This window comes from Oryx dammah, unplaced genomic scaffold, assembly GCF_014754425.2.
Source record: "Oryx dammah isolate SB20612 unplaced genomic scaffold, SCBI_Odam_1.1 HiC_scaffold_4, whole genome shotgun sequence".
NCBI classification, from domain to species: domain Eukaryota; kingdom Metazoa; phylum Chordata; class Mammalia; order Artiodactyla; family Bovidae; genus Oryx; species Oryx dammah.
Genome location: NW_024070188.1, coordinates 47125219 through 47141604, shown reverse-complemented (window position 1 = coordinate 47141604; position 16386 = coordinate 47125219). Strand labels below are relative to the sequence as shown.

At 39.4% G+C, this 16386-nt stretch overlaps 1 protein-coding gene across 4 annotated transcripts in view; it reads right to left on the bottom strand.

Annotated features, from left to right (window-relative positions):
• Window positions 1-16033, bottom strand: part of MAP3K7 (mitogen-activated protein kinase kinase kinase 7) — a 72183-nt gene extending 56150 nt beyond the window's left edge. For all 4 annotated transcript variants that reach the window (XR_005720830.1, XR_005720831.1, XM_040238793.1 and 1 more), the window contains exons 1-2: window positions 15719-16033; window positions 1514-1624 (exon numbers count right to left, since the gene is read on the bottom strand). Coding sequence is in view for 2 of the 4 variants with exons in the window: in XM_040238793.1 (XP_040094727.1) it covers window positions 1514-1624; window positions 15719-15838 (231 nt within the window). In the remaining 2 variants the exon portion in view is untranslated. The remainder of the gene's footprint in view (window positions 1-1513; window positions 1625-15718) is intronic.
• Between the last annotated feature and the right edge of the window lie 353 nt (window positions 16034-16386).

The following is a 16386-nucleotide window of genomic DNA, read 5'->3' as shown; positions in this document are numbered from 1 at the left end:
TGGGAGAGGGAGAAGGTGGGAAGATTTGGGAGAATGGCATTGAAACAGGTATAATATCATATATGAAATGAATCGCCAGTCCAGGTTTGATGTATGATATAGGATGCTTGGGGCTGGTGTACTGGGATGACTCAGAGGGATGGTATGGGGAGGGAGGTGGGTGGGGGGTTCAGGATTGGGAACACGTGTACACCCATGGCAGATTCATGTTGATGTATGGCAAAACCAATACAATATTGTAAAGTTAAAAAAAAAAAAGATTAGAAGTTGATTCTTTAGAGAAGGTATAATAATATCTTCTCTAAATATAGATATATATTTAATGCAGAGATAAACACAGAGATAGAAATATAAAAATACCTTCTTTAGAGAAGGTGTGAGTCTGGATTGAAGGACATCAAACAAAACTAAGGATGAGCTCAACATAGTTGCCCCTGAGAAGCAGAAAACTTGATGGGAGGAGATACACGAGATTTTTAATTAAAATACATGGAGAACCATTCGATAATTTAAATTACATGTATCTGTAACTTTGATGAAAAATTTTTTCTCCAAGCTATTATCATCTTTTGACTGGATTCCTAGACTTTAATACATATGATTTTATCTAGTTTTAGGAAACTGCCAGTACAATAGTATCTGATCAATATCCTCATTTAAACCATAAACAAAAACTGAATAAGGCAAGAGAAAGCCAGACTGTTGGACTATGGATCATTTTTCCTCATGACATCAAATCATTCATCAGTATCTCTCAATTCATTCAACTAATTTACAAAAATCTACTTCATCATATCACAACTAATTTCTCATTTCCTCATGTTATACATTTAAAAATATCAGGAAGTATGTTTTGACATTATAATTAAATAAAATCACAGATAAAAATTCAGAAAGTTTATAAGGTAAAGACCACTTCTGTTGGCCAATGAAGTTAAAAAGTTATAAAATCACTGATTTATTCAAATACTGTAATCTAATATACAAAACACCATAAAAGAATGAACCTGATAATAAATACTCTCATGCTTATTGAGTTCTCCATCATCAAATCTGTAAGAGAACAGCTATAAATTTTCATGCTAAATGAGAAAAGCCAATTTGACAGAATTTTTCCTTAAAATAATCTCATTCGAATTTCTTAAAACATTCAGTCAAAAACGAATGCATAAAATTTCCCTTCTTAACTTTAGATAATGGGAGAGATTACCATTTCTTTTCTATTTTAAAATTTAAATTCTATGCCTTGAAATAGATCTGAATTACATGGAAGAGACTGTATTTTAATTCAGCGATGAATTCATTTATGCAGCTAAATCTTCTAATTTTTAATCAGAACTAAGAGTATGAATGAAAAAATGTTCCTATGGCATTCCCTTTAGTTCAACTAAATTGCTGATGTTTAAGAACACAGAGAAATGACAATTGAGAAACACTTTGTTTTTCACAAATATCAAATTCACAGAGTATCTTAGGTAAAGAACTACACAACAGAAATGACATTTCAACTTACCTCTACAATAAAAGCTTTCCTCTCAGATTCACTTTCTATTTGTTTAATGGCAACATCTTTTGCTCTCCACTTGGCTTTGCATACTACTCCAAAAGCTCCTCTTCCAACAACCTGAGTTAAAAGCAAACAAAATAACCCCATGAGAATCAGCAACAAATAGATCCAGCCACATATAATGCTGAAGCAAACCTGAAAGGTTAAAGATTTTAGAAATCATCACGATCTGGATTTGCCACAGAGCCAGTATGAATTTTCGTTAAAACAAGGAGACAATGAAAGGCACTGTCTCTATCTTTGAAAGTTTATGCTCTAGACACCTCTTCATTCTCAAAACCAAAACTAAAAAAAAGGACTCTTAAAGACAGAAAACAAATTAAAACAGGCAAGATGAATGAGAAGATACAGAGAAGATGGTTTGGAAAAACCAAAATAGAAAGCAGAAATGTAATCAATGTTTTAAGCTCTTATATTCATGAAATTAAAAATAGCTTTTAAATAGTTCAGTGGGGTAGGGAGTAGAGGGGAAAGGATAAAAATATAGATGATAAAAGGCTGGCCAATGTGAAGGACAGACAAAACACGGCATATTATACAGTGGAATGTTATTCGTCAAGAAAAAGGAACAAACTACTGATACATGCTACAACACGGATGAACCTTACTAAGCTCGAATGACAGACACAAGAGACCACACACTGTATGACTCCAGTTATATGAAATGTCTGTAAAAGGCAACCTTTAGGGGTAAAAAGTAGATCAGTCGTTGTTTGGGGCTGAGAGTGGAAACTGGGAGTAACTGTAAATGGGTAGGAGGAATCCTACCAAGGCGATGAAAATGTTTGCAAACAGATTTCCGGTGATGTTTGCACAACTTAGTAAATTGTAAAAATCACTGTACACTTTAAATGCCTAAATTTTGTGATATGTAAAATATATCTCATTAAAGTTACTTTTTTAAGTTATAAAATAAAAACTGACCATATGCTGTATTATTGTTGAAGCTGACAGGTAGCTCTCGAGTTCATTCCTCTCTCATGCTACTCTACTTTTACTGATGTTTGAAATTCGCCACTATATTAAAACAACAACAAAAGAATAGCTTTTGATACTTGTTAGAATAAAATCAGTCTATTTTATCACTGAAAATGACCTTAGTTATGTGCCACTTACTTCAATCTTTCAAATTCCAAAGGATCTAAGTACTTCCTTAAGTGAAAAAGCTACAGTTCTCACCAATGATGTACTTTCTATGTAGTAAGCACTGAGCTGAGAAGGAAATGGCAACCCACTCCAGTATTCTTGCCTGGAGAATCCCATGGACAGAGAAGCCAGGCAGGTCATGAAGTCACAAACAGTAAGCTACAACTGAAGCGACTGCACATGCACGCATGCAAATCTGCATCATGCATCAGAAAGGAGCAGTTACATCTCTTGGAGGAAGTCTTCACTTTAGGCAAACTTCCATGAACAGGTACTCTTTCCAGAGTGAGAAACAGGTGCTAATAAATGCCAGGATAGTTTAGTTGTAAGCTGAAATGGATGGCCACTCTAGCCATAACTCAAATTCCACTTCAAACATTACACAAAGCAGTATGGACATTTCTCATGCTGCTTAATGTATAAAACTACCCAAACAGTTAACATTCACTGAATGTCTACCATGTGCCAAGTACTAGTCTACATGCTTTAGTGCATTAACATATTTAATCCTCCTCCATTTTAAAAGTAAGTAAACTGAGTCACACAGTTGCCAAGTTGCCCATGATCACAGGGTCAGAGAAGCCAGGATTTGAAACACAGAGTATATTATAAACAATTCACTTTATATTCAACCTTTGATGTCATTGTTGTTTAGGCCATAAGTTGTGTCTGACTTGTCTGTGACCCTGTGGACTGGTGCCCACCAGGCTCCTCTGTTCATGGGATTTTCCAGGCAAGCCTGGAGTGGGCTGCCATGCCCTGCTCCAGGGGATCTTCTCGACCCAGGGATCAAACCTGCGTTCCTGCTTGGCAGGTGGATTCTTTACCACCGAGCCACCTGGGAAGCCTGTATGCCATCAGCCTAAAGGAAACTGAGTTGTCTTGATTCTGGTGACTTTTCTTTTTCCATTCCTGGCCCTTGGTGCTCAGGGACCTCCTGCTAATTAGGCTCTGGCCCTCCTCCGTACCTCTCATAAGGGAAAGGAGTCAATGTCACTTATTTGAACTTTGCATCCAGTTACTTTAACATGAACAGTGATTGGCTAAACCTGGTACCATTGGAATAATGGCAAGAGCACACCTAGGATCTGAAACCCAACAGACTTGCATTTAAATACAGATTCTGTCTGCCTGCTAGCTACCAATACTGGGCAAATTAATGTCTTTGAGATTCTGTTTTCTCAACAGTAAAAGGGAGATGTTTACATTTTCTTCAGCATATTATCTATAGGGTTCATAAGTCAAAATCAGACATTTTCTTATACACCACAAAAGAATAATAAGTGCTTGGAGTTGGGTATGAATAAGTTTGAGGAGTTATGCTCCTTACTTCTTTCAAATTAACCACAATGAACAGCACACCTAAAATGAATTTCAACATTATGACAATATCAGGTGAAGAAAGAAAGGATGGAGAGAGACCAGTCTATCTGTTAACAGTACTATGAATAACGATTGGGAAGTAATTTAATATATTCTCCAACTATGTATTTATAAATGGTGGCTCAGGTCTGACTCGCAAAGAGTTGGACACGACTGAGCAACTGAACTGATACTGATACTGGTGGCTCAGACAGTAAAGAATCTGCCTCCAATACAAGAGATGTGGGTTCAATCCCTAGGTCAGGATAATTCCTGAAGGAATGGCTTCATAAGAGAACAGCTAACCAATCAAGTATTCTTGCCTGGAGAATTCCAGGGACAGAGGAGCCTGGCAGGCAACAGTCCATGGGGTCACAAAAGAGTCAGACAGGACTTAGTGGATAGTAATTTCACTTTTCTTTCCCTTTTCATGTATTTACAGATACCTCAAAGCAACGGGTACTCAGCAGGTCTGTTTCATTTTGCTATTCTCAAGAATGCCCACACAGGGATTTCAAACATTACATTTGTGCATCATGCATCTGTTGCAAAAACTGGGTAAGGTGTGCATGACTCACTGTGATGCTCAAGTGCCACCTAGTGCTGAGATGGTGGCCAGATTGAGCCTGCAACTTAAAACCATGAGAACACAATGTGGGCAACCAAGGACGTGATAAACTTTCTCCCTCTCATTTACAAAAGCAATTTTTTGTAAACACTCTGAAATATAAAACAGGCATTTCATGTAAGATAAGAGTCCATGAACTTATTAAGAAGCCTCTGCGTGCATCAGGGCCACGTGATATTTCACTTGTATGGTGAAACAACAGATCTAAAATGATTAAAGTCCAAGATGCCTGAGGCTGTACAGGTAAACTGAAATACATAACAGAAAAAATAACTGTAATAATTCAAACTGACCTCTGGGGAGGGTGAAACAACAGTTCCAACCCTCTAATCACATTGTCGGTTCTCCTGGAAAGCAGCCCTGTTCTTAGGTGTGGTCCAAAATTAACCTCAGGACATCTTTCTCTCTCAGCACTTACAAAATTCAGAGGGTTTGGGGAGCTGTGAGCCAGAAACTGTAGAATTATTAGTTATTTTTGAATTATTTTGAGTTACATTTGAATTATTTGAATAATTCAAATAATTAAACTGCTGCTGCTAAGTCGCTTCAGTCGTGTCCGACTCTGTGCGACCCCATGACGGCAGCCCACCAGGCTCCGCCGTCCCTGGGATTCTCCAGGCAAGAACACTAGAGTGGGTTGCCATTTCCTTCTGCAAAGCATGAAAGTGAAAAGTGAAAGGGAAGTCACTCAGTAAGTGTCCGACTCTTAGCAACCCCATGGACTACAGCCTACCAGGCTCCTCCATCCAAAGGATTCTCCAGGCAAGAGTAGTGGAGTGGGTTGCCATCGCCTTCTCCTTCAGAGGCACAGAATCAGTGCTTAACGAATTACATTTCTGTGTATGTAATGATTCTGATTACTAAATTCCAGTGTGTGGAGGGGGATTTCCCCACACTTCCAAGCAATCCTCAGATACCAGTTGGACAACCTACCACTGAGTTCAATTCTGACATCATCCACCTGGAGAGAGCATCAGACCCCACAGGTTAAGGGCTCAGTTCTGCGAGACTGTGTTGTACCCTCCCTCTCTACCACCAAAGGCTTCTATGCCCTCTCTGTGCCCATGTGTTCACCAACCTGGAAGCTCTCTGAAACCCGCCCTTCTGGGTTTACGTGGAGCTTCATTAAATGGACGTGAATGATTAAGCTGCTGGCCACTGCTGATTGATTAAACCTCCAGCCCTTCTCCCTCCCCAGAGGTCAGAGAGGTGGGGTTGAAAGTTCCAACCCTCTAATCACATGGTTCTCCTGGCAAGCAGCCTTGTTCTTAGGTGTGGTCCAAAATTAACCTCCAGACATCTTTATCTCTCAGCACTTACAAAAATTCAGAGGGTTTTGGGAGCTGTGAGCCAGAAACTGCAGACAAAGACCAAATATATTTAAGAAATATTTTGGTCATCTGAATGACCAAGTACATGTGTGGTGAGTCTCTCAGTCATGTCCAGCTCTTTGCAACCCCATGGGCTGCGGCCTGCCAGGCTCCTCTGTCCATGCGGATTCTCTAGGCAGGAATACTGGAGTGGGTTCCCATGCCCTCCTCCAGGGGATTTTCCCAACACAGGGCTGCCGCATTGCAGATGGGTTCTTTACCATCTGAGCCATCAGGAAAGCCCAAGAATACTGGAGTGGGTAGCCTATCCCTTCTCCAGGGCAACTTCCCGACCCAGGAATCAAACCAGGGTTTCTTGCATTGCAGGTGGATTCTTTTCATTTTCTTGTAAATCACCATATCACAGAATCAAAATGTGACTTCCCACCTTTTCAAATGGCATAAATATTAGGGGTAAAAGAAAAAATATATAAAGAATTGATCCCTGCCTTCAAGGGTTGAAAGTGAGATAGAGAAGAAATTCAAGACAAAACAACAACAACACACACACACACACTTCCCAGCTGAAAAGGGCCAGAGATGAGAGTCTATGGTGGTGGCTTTCAGGACAGACTTAGGGATTTGAGGGTAGAGAAGACTTATTTCCATGCCCCCTCCCCCTCAACTTCTCACCGAGATCTGCAGGAGAAAGCAGCCTCACAGGACAGGCTCTGCCAACATGGGAAGCTGCAAATAAGTGTGGTAAAGGAGACAGTCAGAGGGAGGCCCCCCATTCTTTCAGCCTTGACAGAACAGAAAAACTCCTGCCAAGAGAAAAACAGGATAACTGAACACTGAAGTGTCTTCTGACTACAGGAAGGAGGCTGTTGGATGGCAGACAGCTCAAAATACAGGAAGCTAAATGCAGAGCTCAGCTGCATCTCAGAGGATCAATGAAAGCCAAAGGGGAGGGTCCAGTTAGCAGGTGGGGAGAAATGAGTAAGGTCTCCTGCTTTCAAAAGGTGAAGTGAGGCTAAAGCCAACAGAACAATGAACTGCATTTATTCCTTAAACCAATATTTCTTGAATGTCTACTATATTCAGCTACCATCTGGGATACAAGAGATAAGCCATAAATAAGACAAAGGCCTAGATCCACATTAAATGTACTTTCAATTAAAGTGGGGGATAGGGAGAGCAAAGAAAAGACAGTCAATAGACAAAAAGATGGGGCTTCCCGTGTGGCTCAAGTGGCAAAGAATCTGCCTGAAAATGAAGGAGCCACAGGAGATGCAGGTTTGATCCCTGGGTCAGGAAGATCCCCTAGAGGAGGAAATGGCAACCCACTCTGGTATTCTTGCCTGCAGAATCCCATGGACAGAGGAGCCTGGTGGGCTACAGCCTACTCTCTGGGTTGCAAAGAGTCAGACATGACTGAGCTCGCAAGCATGTGAGATAAAAAGATGAATAAGATAAATAACAGCTTATAAAAAACTGCCATGGATAAAAAGAAAAAGTTGAATAATGGGACACACTTATGTGGAAATTTATGGCTGGATAGTATAAAAGGCATCTGAGGAGGTTGCTGCTGCTGCTGTTGCTAAGTCCCTTCAGTCGTGTCTGACTCTGTGTGACCCTAGAGACGGCAGCCCACCAGGCTCCGCCGTCCCTGGGATTCTCCAGGCAAGAACACTGGAGTGGGTTGCCATTTTCTTCTCCAATGCATGAAAGTGAAAAGTCAAAGTGACGTCCCTGAGTCATGCCCAACTCTCAGCGACCCCACGGACTAATTTCATATTTGAATGACACAAGGAATGAGCCAAAGAAACTACTAATGTAAGGACCCTAAAGGGGGAAAAAAACCCTACAATCCCTGTTCAACATGTGAACCCCAGCTATAGTTTAGGCATTATCCTACATATTTCAGATATAGAAGTAAACCAGTTAAACCAAACTCCTTGTTCTAACTACTTATATTCTCTGTGTGCAGGGAGACAAAGAGGAAGCCAAATGTGTGTATACATAGGTTTATATATATATATATAAAAGACGTAATGTTTTAAGAAAATGATAAACACACTAAGAAGAAAAGAAACGTAATTGCGTGTGTGTGTGTGTACACATTCATGTACTCCTCCCACTCCAATTTTAAATTAGGCCTTACTGAGAAAGGTGACATTTTAATGATGACCTAGAGAAATACTTGGAGGGTTTGGTATAAGCAGGACATAGTGAGAAAAGGGAAGAGTGATGCAGGATAAAGCCAGAGAGACAAAGTCTGGATCCTGGAGGGTTCTTGGCACAATGAAAAGGAGTCTGAACCTCAGTCTAAGTGTGATGGGAAGCAATTAGAGGAATTTAAGGAGGTATGTGATAGGATTTTACATTAAAAAAAAAATCATTCTGGCTCTGTGTGAAGAATGAATTGTAAGGAAGCTAGCTTATATATAGAGAGAGATCAGGCAGAAGGCTGTAAAAGCAGCCCAAGCAAGAGAGAAGTGCTTTGAGAACAAGGCTGATGGTAGTACAGAAAAATGAGCAGAACTGGGATATGTTTTAGCTTGTTTTTGTGCTCCTGTGCTCAGTCATGTCTGACTCTGTGACTCCATGGACTGTAGTCCACCAGGATCCTTTGTCCAAGGGATTTCCAAGGCAAGAACACTGGAGTCGGTTACCATTTACTACTCCAGGGGGTCTTCCCTACCCAGGGATCTAACCTGAGTCTCCTGCCACTCCTGAACTGCTGGCAGATTCTTTACCTGCTGAGTCATCAGGGAAGCACGGGAATATGTTTCAGTTGTTGATGAGTAGCTAAGTCGTGTCCGACTCTTTGCAACCCCACGGACTGCAGCCCGCCAGGCTTTCCTGTCCTTCATTATCTCCTGGAATTTGTTCAAACTTATGTCCACTGAGTCGGTGATGCCATCCTGTCTCATAAACCATATGTTTTAGAGGTAAAGTCAAAAGAGCTTGCTGATGATCTGCATGCAGGCAGGACAGGTGGACAGGAAAAGACCTGAGTCAATTCTAATGTCTAGATTCAGAAGCAGTTTAATAAAGGATAAGAAAGGATGAGGCAAGCAGATCTTCTCTTTTTTTTTTAACAGCACAGAGTTCTGATTTACTCATATAAAGCCTAAGATGCCTATTTAGATATCTGAGTAGAGATACCAAGAAAGAGAAACATGAGTCAAGAAGTCAGGCAGAATATTAAAAACTTGGGAGAGTCACTAGCATTTAGTTGGTACTTCGAATCAATCCCTTGGGTGTGGTGACCAAAAAATAAGACGTGAACACTGGGGTCCCAGATCTGAGCTTTGAAGCACTTCAACATTTAGAACACAGGGGAAGAAGAAACCAGCAAAAAGAAAGCAAATGTAAAAGCAGCAAGAGCATTAAGTCAACGGCTCTCTAAGTGTAACCTCTGGGTCAGAAGTACTCGCATCACCTGGAAATTTGTGGAAATGCAATTCTCAGGTTTCCACCTAGAATTACTGAGTCTGAGGGTCGGGTCCAGCAATCTGTGTTTTAACAAGCCCTTCAGGTGATTCTGATATTTGAGAATGACTGTATCAGGTTATACTAAAACCGTAACTAACAGCAAGACAAGATACCTCATTGGAAACCATCACACAGACCAGAGAGCCTTCGCTTACTGCTGATACGGTCTATGGAAGTTTTCCAGACCACTGACATGATATCTTCAGCAGGAAGAAAGGAAAAGGAGAATTCTTGAGAGCAACTCATTGTTGTTCTTGACACATGGTAGATCAGAAGGAAAGAGTGGCACAGATGGCAAATTGAGATACAACGGCAACTGAGGTAAATAATAAAAGAAACTAATATTTCAACTACAAAACAATGAAAGGAAGTCACTTTTTACTTACTACCAAATTTCTAATTCAAGTTCACAATCAAATATGCTTTTTTGATTGTACTCATATCTGAGTAAGCTTCTTTGACATATTATTATTAACAATTATTGTGAATGGACAGCTCTCCCCAAAGACCAGTTTTCACCAAGAGTGTAAAAAATGGCACATGTCCAAATTACAAGTATCTCCCCCAATGCACACATCCATCCAAAATGGTGAACCCAGAAATAAATATTTCAGGTATTTTTCACAATCCCTTATCTATAAAAATAGAAAAACAAAGGAATGCAGCGAGAACTTTGGTTTTAAAAGGGAAGTCAAATCAAAATATTTCCTTCTGAACATATGACTGTTTTCTAAATTAAAGTGTTTTCAGATTAATTCTATTGTATGTACCTTTCCCCCTGTGGTTTAGCCCTCATGGTTTGGGATCCACAATTTTAGTCTCATGAAGTAAAGCAGATTTAAATTTAATTTCTGAATACAAAAAAGTGCAGCAGAAGAATACAAAATGACAGAAAAAAAATATTTCCATGCAATTAATATTAAAAGGCAAAAATACCAAAATCAAAATTTGGTGTATGTGTTCAAAGAAAGCAACTCCTTTAAAAACTAATTTCTTTAAGATGGACAAACACTCCATTCCTTTGTCAAGTCAGATTTTTAAAAACAAAAAAACCCAACTAGAGGAAAACTAAATGGAAAAGGGTGTGCACCCTTGCACTCTTAATTTACTATGAAATAATTCTTAATTGTGTCCAATTCATGTTATTTTTAGTTCAATGACTGTAGCTGTCATTTTGCTTTGGCCCTGACCTGTGATCTATGTGAATGGACCCTGGCCATGCTGCTATTGCTCTGGCTAGAAATTTGGGACATGACAGAACAAGCATAGATCTGAACATTTATTAGTTAGAACTTGGAGCCTCCAACTATTTCAGAACTTCAGTATCTATTAATTAACTGTGGCAGAGTAGAACTGCTACCTGCTGACAAGACAGACTTTATAACACAAAAGTAAAGTTGATTATTCAGACTTTTTAAAACCAGCCATAAGACATCTGACCCTTTAAACAGGCCTTTCTTTCAAATAATATGCTCATGTCATCTTTTAAGTTACAAAGGCACATTATAAATGTTATCACTGTGGCTACCTCTTCACTGTGATAACAATTACAGGTTTCTCCTGAAACCAACAATCAAGTTTCACATGGAAACACTTATTAATAACTCTGAATATTCTTAATATTAATACTAATAACAAATCTATAGACAGTTTATTCAAGCCACTATAAGTTAGGTTCTATTATCAGTTGCCCACACATTTAACATAAAAAAATCACAAAATGTACAACACTGTCAAAGCTCTTTCTGTATTTCAATTTAAAACAAAACCTCTGCATGTCTCTAAGAACATATACCAATTATTATATGCACATTGCACATATGCTATTCTTAATGTCAACAGTGTGGATCTCCCCTTTAAAAAGTGACCATGCCAAATAGGGTCTTTTTAGCATTTTAGTAAAGGCCCACTAATACATGGCTTGTATTGTTATAGCACCTGACCCTCTGCAGAATCTTTTACCCCTCGTTAAACCAAACTATTTGCTAGGTATAATTAATTGCAATGAAATCAACATTTGCAAAGAGAATCAGATTTTATTTTTAGTGTAAATACTGTGTTAGCCAAATCACTAACTTATCTTAACCTCTGGTTTAATCACATAAAAGAACCAGCTCACATAAAGAGAACCAGATGGACACTAGAATTCTCATGATTATGCTGCAGTAACTTCATTTACTCATTCAGCAACTATTTATAGAAAACCTTTAGATGCTAGGCATTGCAGTTTAAAGTGTGAATAAGGTTAAACTTTGCTGAGGGATACCTACTTTCAGTGACAGCTAAGTGTCATGAAGAATATTAGAACTGACAAAGATCTAGGTTGCTCAGGGAAAGCTTTTCCAAGGAAGTAACATTGGAGAAGGAAATGGCAACCTACTCCAGTATTCTTGCCTGGAGAGTCCCACGGACAGAGGAGTCTGGCAGGCTACAGTCCCTGGGTTGCAAAAGGTGGACACAACTTAACGAATATACCACCACCAGCACCACCATTTGAATGGGACTTGAATGGTGAGAACAGGTCAATGAAATTCTAGGGAAAAGAGTATTAGAGGCAGAGGAACAACTACAAAGAGTTCATTTTAGTATCTTTCCCAATCTATGATGTTTACTTTATTCAAAATCTAGTTTCAAAATCTTTCCCACTAAATGGAACCTTCTGTGATAAACTCTACTTTCAAATTATTGCTTAAGTGTGTAATTTACATTACATTCATAGTTTTAATTTATGGTTCTGAAAATCTAGTCTCAGGATAAGTCAAAGTTTTTAAGGAGAGAACCTTAGGATTCTGCACTCATCTTTCATAATTTTAGCACAGAAAAGAATGTTCATTAGGTGCTGGAGACCAGCTATTATAAATGAAATTGGTATTTTGTTTCCCATTCTTACAATAAGGTTTGGCTACAAAGTAACTTCAGAAAGAACCAAAGGTACCTTATAAATCCAAGAGGAAAGAGCAAATGACTCAGGAGTGTGAAATCTCAAACTCAATTCCCTGCTCTACAATGTACTTAGATATAAGGCTTCTGGGAAATCAAACTCTATGACTAGTTGTCAATATCTGTAAACTGGGAGTATAGTTTGCCCTATTTAATTAGGATTAATGACTTCACTTTCACTTCTCACTTGCATGCATTGGAGAAGGAAATGGCAACCCACTCCAGTGTTCTTGCCTGGAGAATCCCAGGGACGGAGGAGCCTGGTGGGCTGCAGTCTATGGGGTTGCACAGAGTCGGACACAACTGAAGTGACTTAGCAGCAGCAACAGTCATAAACTACATTTCATCATGATCACTGTCCTTAAAGCTGACTGTGGAAACAGAGCATAAATGCTAGAAAAAGTGTGTAACAGCAACTGTGATTTCATTTTAGAACTGGAAGAAACCTTAAATTATCTTGTTCAATCTCTCTTTTTACGTGAGAAATCAAGAAGCTCAGAAAAATGATGTTACTTGCTCAGTTATTGAAATACATGATGGCAGAATCAGTATGGCATCTACATTTTCTAAATACCCAGCCCAGTACACTTTTATTTTAACCACACCACACTGCCTCTGTCACTTCTTGCAACCTAGTCCCCAATGGACTGATACATAGCTCACAATTCAGTCACATCCAGAATGATAAAAGCTAAATGACTTAAAAATTTTAAAAAATACCTACATAGGTTTCTAATGCTGAGACCTGACATAATTTGATATCAAAACTGAATTTAGAAAGTTTCACACTGATTATTACTGAGTCATGGTATAAGAAATGTAAGGATTAAAATCAGCTGATGCCTTAAAAATATGCATCTGTGAAACGAGTGCATATTTGGCCTATGGTCAGAGTATTTTTCTTTATACAGTTTCTAACTGAATCAGTATAATGCTGATTCAATTATACTGTTATTTGAGAAACAGAATATGATTTTCTTCATTTGTAGGCAATATACTGGTACCATATAAAATAATGAAAGCAATATAAAATACTTTTTATTTCTAATCATCTTTCTCTGTTTCTCTTATTCATGATTTTAAGCTGAGAGCAGAATCTAAGTTGAGAAATAATGAGTGCCCATGGTGCTTCCTAGATTATATAGTAATACTGCTTTAATGTGAAAATAAAGAATATGATGAAAATTATGTAATGGTTTTAACATTAGAAAGGTCTAAGTTCAAATCTTTAACATGAAAATAAACTGAGTAATAAAAACTGAAAAGAACAAAATTAAAAGACTACCTAACGTAAGAAAATTTCATCTAGAAACAAAAATTTACTCCTTAGGAATGTCCTAAATCTACTAAAGAATAGTTGAAACATCATCTAAACTAAAAGAAGGGTCTTTGGAAACAGAACCCAAACAGGAAGTTAAATAGCTTTGGGGGAAGAGTAGTTAAAGGACAGATGAGACCTTACTAATAACCAAGAATGTAAAATGCTTCAGAAAGCAGTGCGGGAAAACTAAGGTTGTAAAAATCAGATGATGTAAGTCTCTGAAAACATTTGGTAGACCACGAAGTACAAGTTATTATTATATAACAATTTGTAGTCTACAAGCATAGCAGTTCGCCACAGAGTAGACGTAAATGCTTATTTAAAAACTGCAATTCTTTTATACTGACTCACCGAATTTTTATTCTTAAAAAAGAAAGAATGTTAGCCATGAAAGCGGGATCAACTATCCAATTCTGAAAAAAGAATTTACCATAGTCTCAATAGAAAAACACACACACACAAAGACACACACAAAACTCCCCCTCTTCCAAAATATAGGTCCTTCTTTTAGCTATATGACCTTAAAGCAGGTCACAGTTCCTTTCTGGAACTCAGTTTCCTAATAATGTGTGTCAGGCACTGAGTTGGGTGTTTTGCATGCACTGCCTAATAAAGTCTCATAAAAATAAAATGAAGTAGAAATTATAATTATTTTATAGTTAAGGAAAGTAAAGCTCAAAAAGGTTAGTCAGGAAACTTGCTCCAGATCACACAGCTAATAAATGGCATAGCTGATACAATGAACCTTTATCTAACTCCAAAGGTTTTGCTCTTCCCACTTACACTATCTTGTAAAATGAGGCTGTTTTCAGCAATCTTTAAAATTATTTTAAGCAAGTAAAAATAAAGTAATCCATTATTCTTCCAAAACATGCATAGGAAAAAAAAATCATTCGTTGAAGGATAATTATCTACTTTTAGCTTACCACTGTCTAAAAGTAACTTAAAATTTTTAAAGTAGAGATAATTCTTTGAGAACATGCAGGATTCTCGTGGGTGTATGTAATGCAGGGTGCTTAGAAAATTTCTTAAATGATAAACAAATGGTAAATAATAAATACTATTTCCAACCAAAGTTTTAATACTTTCTAAAGTGTCTTTAAAATATACATAGTTTTCAGTTTTCTAAATTTTATGGTCTATACAACCAACCTCTGTGCATTGAAAAGAAACAACGTGCTAAAGGCACATTGTTACCTTGCTCCAAAATAACTTTAAATATTGCAGAATAAAGGATGTATTCGGGTTTTATAACAGCGATTTCTGGTCTGATCGCACATTCTAGTTGTCACTGAAATCAATCGTTATTTCTTCAGAATATGCTACTCGAAACATTTTTTCATCCTAAACCAGTCTACATTACTACTGGTGAAATTAGCCTACATTAGTCTAATTGAAGGCTATTAAATAACATTTAATATGACTACTGCTCTATGGAATCGGCGAAACACCTATTCGGTACTTGGAAAAACTATTAGACCTGTGGACGTATTAATTTACGAAGCATCCATTGAGCACCCACTGCGTGCCAGATGCTGAGCCAGAAGTCGAACATAATATAATCCTTGACCCTTAAGAACACCATGTTTTGGAGAACTAAAACTCCAAAACGGCCATGGTCTTTGATATATTTTACTACTTACAGATTCTAGAACTGGCGGACCAGACGATCGCACCAGTTTATCCTTTTCCGTTTGAGATGACCCAAACTCCAAGCACCGGAGTATTAAATCCAAATTCAAGAGTGCTAAAGGGAGAAAAAAAGAGAGCTACCCCGGAGCAGCTGAACGCGGAGAGCCCCTTTACACCCGATCTCTGTGGGGTGTGGGGACTCCCGGGTGGGTCCCGAGAAATAGAAAGGTTGGGGAGGCGCCTTTAGAGTCAGGACCAGGCAGAGACCGGGACAGGCCAGGGCCCGAGCCTCCGCGCCGGGCCTCGCTCACCTCTTCCACCTCGATCTCCTTGTAGTCTATCTCTTCAAAGTTCAGGACTTGGGAGGGGGCTTCGATCATCTCACCGGCGGAAGACGAGGAGGAGGAAGAAGCAGCGGAGGCTGTAGACATGATCCCTCGCGGAGCCCGGGGGGCCCGGGAAGGCTGCCGCCCGGACAGTCCGGGGGAGACCCGCGCCCACCCGCCTCCGGACCGACCTTCAACCTGGAGCCACGGCGATCCGTGGCGGGGACAGGGACAGCGGCCACAGCCGAGTCCCGGCTCCGGCTCAGCTGCGTTTTCCGCCGCCCGGCCCCGCCCACCAAACTTCCGGTTCCGGCTAGAAATCGGAAACAAGAGGAGGGCCTTAAGATCAAGGGAGGGGAGGGGAGAATTCGGTGACTGAGACAGAGAAAGGAAGGACAGGTTGGGGGTGGGGTGGGGGAGGGGTGGAGTGGGGGAGGGTGAGAGGCTAGTTTGGACCTGAGGGACAAATTTCGCGAGACCTTTATTAAGGGCCTTCAGCAAAGTGATGATACCGCGAGAGCTGACGTGTGACGTAATTAAAACGCGCGAACGGAAGTGGCGCAGAGCACGATGGAATCTCAGTACGGTTGGTCCTTTAGGAACCAGCGGGAAAGATAAAAGCTACAGTTTCAGCCTTGCTGGGTGAAGTATGT